This window comes from Sinocyclocheilus grahami, unplaced genomic scaffold (genome assembly GCF_001515645.1).
Source record: "Sinocyclocheilus grahami isolate Dianchi unplaced genomic scaffold, SAMN03320097.WGS_v1.1 scaffold1852.1, whole genome shotgun sequence".
NCBI classification, from domain to species: Eukaryota; Metazoa; Chordata; class Actinopteri; order Cypriniformes; family Cyprinidae; genus Sinocyclocheilus; species Sinocyclocheilus grahami.
The window spans coordinates 38,860-47,085 of record NW_015507031.1 but is presented as its reverse complement, the minus strand read 5'-3'; the positions used below and the strand labels follow the sequence as shown (position 1 = coordinate 47,085).

General features: G+C 37.8%; 1 protein-coding gene across 1 annotated transcript in view; it reads right to left on the bottom strand.

Annotated features, from left to right (window-relative positions):
• Positions 1 to 6,504, bottom strand: part of LOC107573027 (NACHT, LRR and PYD domains-containing protein 3-like) — a gene marked incomplete at its 5' end in the record, with an annotated part of 25,238 nt that extends 18,734 nt beyond the window's left edge. The window contains 3 exons of the mRNA XM_016259462.1: positions 1,822 to 1,995; positions 3,558 to 3,728; positions 5,128 to 6,504. Coding sequence (XP_016114948.1) covers positions 1,822 to 1,995; positions 3,558 to 3,728; positions 5,128 to 6,504 — 1,722 coding nt within the window. The remainder of the gene's footprint in view (positions 1 to 1,821; positions 1,996 to 3,557; positions 3,729 to 5,127) is intronic.
• Between the last annotated feature and the right edge of the window lie 1,722 nt (positions 6,505 to 8,226).

The window sequence follows — 8,226 nt, the reverse complement described above, 5'->3', positions numbered from 1 at the left end:
TATGTGACGTCTGTTTTTATATTGTTTATCAACAGTATAAATTGTTATATTGTTTGGATTAACTAGCGGAGTAGACAGATATGAATGTTTATTCATAACCATACTGAAAATAAGTAAATATTGTTAGCTGATGCTAACTGTCTAGCTAACAAGCTTGCTGGTGCTAAGTTGAGGTAATTTTTAGATATAAAGTCCAAATATTTTTATTCAACCACCAATATAGATTACATCTGAGGGAAAGAAAGGATGTGATGTTCAGAACATGGTAACTACAGTAATTATCAAAGTGGGAAGTGATGGCCTCTGGGGGCATTTGGCCAGGTGTGTTTCTACACCACAGACAAGGTTTGAGAAGAAAAAAAATAATTATGAAAATATAATTATATTTTCCTTAAAATGTTCTTCCTAACTTCAGGCCTTATTCTCATGTCATATACGTATAACTGTGATGTTCTGCAAAACAACAAGCTTTAAAACACTTTTTTTCTTTCTGGTGAACATCAGATTAACAGTCAAATCTGTTTTCTCTCAGGTACATCGCAGTGTAAGCTTCACAGTGAACATTACTACATCACTCTCGTCAACGTAGTCCATATTAACAACAAAAATATATCTTGAGTCCAAATAGTGGTTATTTTGGGAAAATCCCAGGTATTTTGAGCAGTAGGATAGTAAAAAATATGTGCTAATATAAATTTAAATTAAGTAGCCTACATAAAAATGGAAAATAAATCTATCAGTACTTTTTTACTTAAGTACATAAAAAAATCGAGTAGTTTTGTACTTTCACTCGAGTAAAATTGAAAAAGGAGTACTTATACTTTTACTGGAGTAATATTTTATTATACGTATCTGTACTTTTACTCAAGTACTTGATTTGTGTACTTCGTCCACAACTGTGTATGATTTATTTTTCAAAAGGCAGCTATACTGTTGAAGTCAAAAAGCCAGCTAGAGTTTTTTTTATGTTTCTACTCGGGTCCAAAAAAATTTTGAAAAAAATACACAAACTGAAAATACAAAACAATTTTGTAATACAGTTGATCAAAAGAGCCTTTCAGACAGAGGTCCAGCAGCCTTTCACTACATTTGATTTCTTTAAAAGGGAAATACTTAGCTAATATGTAGCTTATATTTAATTCCAAATAGACAAAGACTATTTTTTATTTTGATTGTTATTTATTATCAGTGTTAAAGTATTACTTATGTTTAAGTCAAAAACCTTTTTCACTTTTCTTTAATTCCAAAGAGAGAAATGGACATTTGTTTGTTTTTATTATTATTTTGTGCTGTATTACTTGTTTACTGAGTTATGTCTGTTTCAAAAGGCAGCAATAAGTGACACTTTCAAATATAATGTGCTCATGTGATTTGATAAACTAATAGTGTTGTGAATAATAATAATCGTGATAACTGTGAAACCGTGGTTATTCCTCAGACTATAATCGTACCAACAAAAATCTATAATCGTTGCATCCCTAGCTTCAGGACTGAACAGACACACAGAGCTGAATGTGAGAACATTCAACACAATGAGCTCATGAGATTTCAGAAAAAGTGGAAAATAAGAGGAAAATAAACTCTTACACAGAGATGGGCAGGTGAAGGAGTATTAATCAAACTAGCAGAAGCAACTGAAGCTTCAGTAAATGTTTGGTGGCCAAAAACAGGAGCAAGAGCTCATGATGTGATGAAGATGAATGAAATGAACTTCATCTTCAGTCATATGTGCTGAGATTTAGTGTGTCTGGTCAGAATTTACATTAAAGGACACATCTTACTGAAGACAAACACATGAGACTATCAGAGAGATGATCTTACCGCAGTATCTGCAGTTTACAGTGAGGATCCTCCAGTACAGCACAGAGACGCTTCACTCCTGAATCTCCTAGTTTATTCTGAGACAGATACAGTTCTCTCAGGTGTGAGGGGTTTGATCTCAGAGCTGAAGCCAGAGCAGCACAACCTTCATCTGTGACGCCACAATCACTCAACCTGTAGATAACAATAACACACTCTTCACTCTCTCAGATCAGATCAGTTTAGCTGTGAATCCATTAGTAAAGAGAAAGTACAAATTAGAGGTCTGCATTCCCGGGGGATTAAATTCCTGAATAAAACGTGTTAGCAGTCAGTAACTCTGGTGTAATTTGAGCGGGAGCAGGCGGTCTAACAATATCCCATTCCCGACGTATATCTGCTTTATTCTTATTGACCACGCATGCTTTCTGCGCCACGTGTTTTATTTGCGGGGTCTGTGCGCAGCATGTGCAGAATGATGCTCAGAGCAGGCTGTACCTGTGGTAAATATACGGCCTTCAGACAGAACAGGCAGGTTGTCGATAAGTGACAGAGCAGAATAAGAATGGAGCAAAGTGTGGATGCACTGTCCTTGAAGGATGTTCAACTCAGTTTTTTTATATTTTGCTAAGCCTATCATTTTAAATGACAGATGTCGTATTTATTTATTTTTATCTGTGACACTTTTTCAACTGTGTTAAGAGAAAAATGTCAAACGAATTTAGTATTTTGACAAGACGAATAAAAATAGCTAATAAGCTATTTTTGTACAACCTACATATAATTTTTTTTCTATTGTGTTGTAAATGTTAAACGAATTGTATCCTGACAAGACGAATAAAATAACACAATTTTGTGCAGACTACACTTTTATTTGTTAGTCTATCTTTCTTTCTTTCAGTAGCGGAAATTTAAATGTGAGATTCTGAAAACAAGATCTAAATTTAGCGGGAACGGTCGGCTTGGGAAGAAAATTATTCTAAGCGGACAACAGGTGAACAAAGAGTGAATATACTAAAAAAACAGTCCTGCGCAGACCTCTAGTACAAAATATTTATGTGTGATGCATCATTGGACTGAGATCTAAAATGTCAAAGAACAAAAAAAAACATGATCATAAATCATGTAAAGCCTCATTAAAGAAAAATAAATATTTATTTATTGCACTGTTAGTATTTTTAACCAAACTGTCTGTTTTATGTAGACATTCATACAAATCTGTTTAATCACACTATTCATTACACAGCTGAGTTTTATACTGTTATTTTGATCTGTATTAATATGTATAGAGTAGTGGTGTGTGTGTGTGTGTGTGTGTGTGTGTGTGTGTGTGTGTGTGTGTGTGTGTTTCTCCTCCATCAGCCAAGGATAGCCAAACCTGAGATCAAGTCGTGACCTAGAGAGTCGGTTCGGGATTGTAGGTGGGGGGAGTGATTGTTGTTGCTGGAGTGACAGCGCTCTCTTCCACCTTCAATACCATGACTGAGGTGCCCTTGAGCAAGGCACTGAACCCCCAACTGCTCCCTGGGCGCCGCAGCAAAAAATGGCTGCCCACTGCTCCGGGTGTGTGTTCATGGTGTGTGTGTTCACTGCTGTGTGTGTGCACTTTGGATGGGATAAATGCAGAGCACTAATTCCGAGTATGGGTCACCATACTTGGCCACATGTCATGTCACTTTTATTGTGTTTTCAGACTTTTTTGGGTGATTCGTTTTTCACGTCACAAATATTTTACAGCGTGTCATATATAATCTTACCACAGTATCTCCAGTTTACAGTGAGGATTTTGTAGTACATCAGAGAACAGATTCACAGAATCTCTTATTTTATTCCTAGAAAGATCCAGGTGTCTCAGGTGTGATGGGTTTGATCTCAGAGCTGAAGCCAGAGTAGCACAACCTTCATCTGTGACGCCACAATCACTCAACCTGTAGAAAACAATGACACACTCTTCACTCTCTCAGATCAGTTTAGCAGTGAATAAAGTACAAATACAAATCACAAAACACAAATAAACATGTTTGATGGATCATTGGACTGAGATCTAAAATGTCACAGAACAAAAACATGACCCTGATTTAAGAAAGATAAATAATATTACTTTGTTGCAAAATGTCAGAGGTTTAAAGGGGTCAAAATTCCTGTAAGTTTCAGAACTCAAAACTTTGTCGTTAGTATAAAAACAGCTTTTATTGAAGCCAGTCTGACAAAACGACAGCTTGAGGAATGTTCTACTCTATGATGTAATAGTGTGGATAAGCTCCGACAAAACCGCAGCTTGAGGAATGTTCTCGTCTATGATGTAATAGTGTAGATAAGCTCCGCCTCCACAGAAGAAGATTGACATCACTGCCTGTTTAGCTCTGCCCACCGATTCACACATACAGTGTTTACGAGAGAGACAAACATGCAGGTCTATGCAGAAACCCAACGATAAAGATGCTCTGAAGACAAGAAGATGCTGTTCAGTGTCAAGCTGTGGAAAAAACAGTCTTTGCATTGCCTTCCTTCTGATCCAAATGTTAGGAAAGAGTGAGTTAACTTTATTTTTAATGAAGATCCAGACCGCGTCAGTAAGAAATCTGTCTTTTTTCACTTCATTTTACTGCGTATTCATTTACAAACAAGACACAATTCGACGCAGGATTTTCTGAAAGATTGAAACTAAAAGACGATGTTGTGTCGACTATACTGGATCTGATGTGGCACCACACAAGTGTGAGTAACTGTTTTTATTACGTGATCACTATTGCTTTGTCTCTTCTTACAGATCGTTTGATATGTATTGAGTTATTTATGTGCTTTTGACCTAAATCACAGCAGCGTCCATCTGTGAAGGATGAAGACTGTTAAACACACAACTATCAGCCAATCACAGCAGTGTGTGTTTACTGGAGTCTACAATCCTCCACATCTATTCAAACAGTGTTCTGATGAGGGGGTCAAAAACAGGACAGAAAATAGCTTATTACTTCTAAATTATGATGTTTTTTGATGTAAACATCTTGACAACATTATAAGTGGACCTCAGAGAACGGTACAAAATAAAAAACAGAGGCATTCATGACTTAAATTCCTTAAATTCCATACTTAAATTCCTTTTTTTTTTTTGCAAAGACATCTTAAATTATTGACAAGCCCAAACAATGTATTCATCTGCCACTTCTCTGTCTCTGAATCTAATGGCATCACTGATTTGATATAAAACACATCAAAATACTGACCAATAAACTCTGGACAACATCTGCAGCACTGAAGATTTATGAGCATTTAACTTTGATTTTCTTCATGTTTAACAGTGAAGTGATTGTTCTCAGTGATACTTACTGAACTGATCTGGATTCTTTAATCACGGGCAGCAGCTTATGAAGAACTTCCATATTTTCAGGCTTATTCTTTTCTTTAACAAATTTATCAAGACAAAACTCATTCAGTTCCTCTTCTGAGGTCAACAGCACAAAAACTACAGCTGACCACTGAGATGAAGAGAGTTTGGATTCCTTTATTCTTCCAGATTTCAGATACTGTTGTATTTCCTCCACTAGTGAATGATCACCCAGTTCATTCAGACAGTGGAACAGATTGATGGATTTCTCTGGAGAGTCAATGGTCCTGATCTTCTTCTTTATGTACGCAACTGTTTTATCATTGCTGTCAGAGCTGCTTCTTTTCAGTGTCATTATTTGTCGTAGGAGAATCTGATGAGACTTTACTGACAAACCCAGAAGGAACCGCAGAAAAAGATCCAGATGTCCATTTTTACTCTGTAGAGCCTCATCCACAGCTCTCTGATGCAGCTCAGATAATGAAACATGTTTAAACAAGAGTTGAAACCTGTCCTGAACTTTAGACCACAAACTCTGTTTGTTGATTTGGTCAAACGTATTTCTGTTGTTGTTTGTATAGGAGAGGTGCACATATAGAGCTGCTAGATGTTCCTGAATGCTCAGATGAACAAAGCAGAAGACTTTCCCCTGATACAAGCCAAACTCCTCTCTGAAGATCTGAGTGCACAATCCTGAGTACACTGATGCTTCTGTCACATCAATGCCACACTCTCTCAGGTCTTCCTCATAGAATATCAGGTTGCCTTTCACAAGCTGCTGAAAAGCCACTTTCCCCAGTTTGAGGATCATGTCTTCATCTGTCACCTTCTTCTCATAGTCCTTCTCACGTTTGATGTTGGTCTGAAGGATCAGGAAGTGTGTGTACATTTGAGTGAGAGTCTTGGGAATCTCTCCACTCTCTGCTTGACTCAACATCTTCTCTAGAACAGCGGCTGAGATCCAGCAGAACACTGGGACGTGGCACATGATGAAAAGGCTCCTTGATGACTTCAGGTGTGAGATGGTCCTATTGGCCAGACTCTGATCACTGATTCTCTTTCTGAAGTATTCCTCCTTCTGTGGCTCATTGAAGCCTCGTACCTCTGTCACTCGATGGACACACTCAGAGGGGACGAGATCAGCTGCTGCTGGTCTGGAGGTGATACAGATGAGAGCAGAGGGAAGCAGATTTCCCTCAATGAGGTTCATCAGCAGCATGTCCACTGAGGCTGATTCAGATATATTACACAGTTTCACTTTGCTCTTAAAGTCCAGAGACAGGCGACACTCATCCAGACCATCAAAGATGAACAACACTTTATATTCATCACTGGATATTTCCATTTCTTTCGTTTCAGGTCCTGGATTGTGTCTCAATCTGTCTCACCTCATGCTCATTACTGATCTCTCCACTCTCACTCTCTGTGATGTAGAGCTCTGTGTAGATCTCATTCAGGAGTGTTGGGTTTCCCTGCGTCGCTGTTCCCTCATACAGACACTCAAACTTCTTCAGCAGACTTGATCTAAACCTGTTGAGGACTTCATGCCTGGAAAATTAAAATACTACATTATTAAATAAGCTTAGCTAATGTATTCTGTTTCATAATCAAATAACCTTTTACAGAAATATTAGACCTGAAATCAGTCTTTGTATCTTCACTCTTATAATCTAATGATTGATTCACAGATGTGTCACTCCTCATAGACACACAGCTGGACTCTGCTTCTGATCTCTTCTGCTGAACTGAACTATAACAGAGAGAGATTAAAGTCAATCCTTTGAATTACCATATAATTCAAGTACATCTCATAAAACAAGTACATCTTCATATATATATATATTTTTTAAGTAAAATAAAAAATACCTTAAAATACTTAAAAAAAAATACTTTAAAGAGCACTTTGTAACACCGAGTTGAAATGTTAAACAGCCCAGATGGGAAACTGTGTGGGGCTAATAATGCATGGGAGACAAGAAGATGTCGTATTTTCCCGAGTTTAATAAAACACCTCAAGCACTGACACACTCGTCCACATACATGGGGGAACGAGTGAGGAAAAAAAGTACACAAGCATCCAACTCAGGTCACAAACAGAAAGGAATAAAATAAAATATAGATGTCGGTAGAGCAAGTTATCTCTTTACCTTTTCAACTCGTACAGACACACGCTATGCACATGCGCAGATGTCAATCTGCCACAAAACTACCGTAAATGCTCTAGTGGCTTCATGATCACTTAATTTACACTATGTTATTACAAAAGATGTTAAACTGATCTGAGTGCTTTCCTAAATGCTTTTTTTGTGTGTAACACTATAGGCCCTGTCCCAAATGGAACACTTCATGTGCACTCGCCGTCTCATGGACTTACAATGGCCGCCACGTGCACGTGATAATTAAAGGTCATATATTTTACACCTTTCTGGAGTTTTCTTTTAGGTTTTGATGTCCTTAAGAATATATAGTTGTGGTATAAGTACCAAAAACCATCTCAATATATTTTTACAGCTCCTCTCTCAGGAGCTTTTCTGAGAACAAGTCGATTTTGTCCTCTCTAATTAATATGCATGAGCCTCTCTTCTGATTGGCCTGTTGTTTTCTGAGTGGCTTGTTGTTTTCTGAGTGACGCATGGCCAGGCCAACCACAGGTAACTAGGGTCAGCCGACGTCACAGCGCTAGTTGGAGGCAGCAAAACAAAGGAGAAACTGGAGGCGGCCCATTCAAACCAGCGCAGATTCGGCTACATAAGGAGCTTAAAATATCATCTTGTTGTGATGTTGGGTGCCAGAATCGACGTAATACAGCCTCAAATTAGAAATTAGATCACATATCTGCTGCCACTGCCAGACAAAAAAAAACGATGACAGCTGTGGTTAAACGCGATAAAATGAGCAGACTGGACAGAAACGATTGTCAAAAATGCTCGCATTTGCGGTGCACACTTCTTATCAGAAAAGGTTCAATAAAGTATTGTCTTTTGTTGTTATGGGCGCGTCTACAGATTTCTTGCCATATGTCTATGTTTCTTGCATCTCACGACTATGTCTTGTATGAAATAATAATGTCTGTGTGCATGTGTATAAAACAACAAACTGAC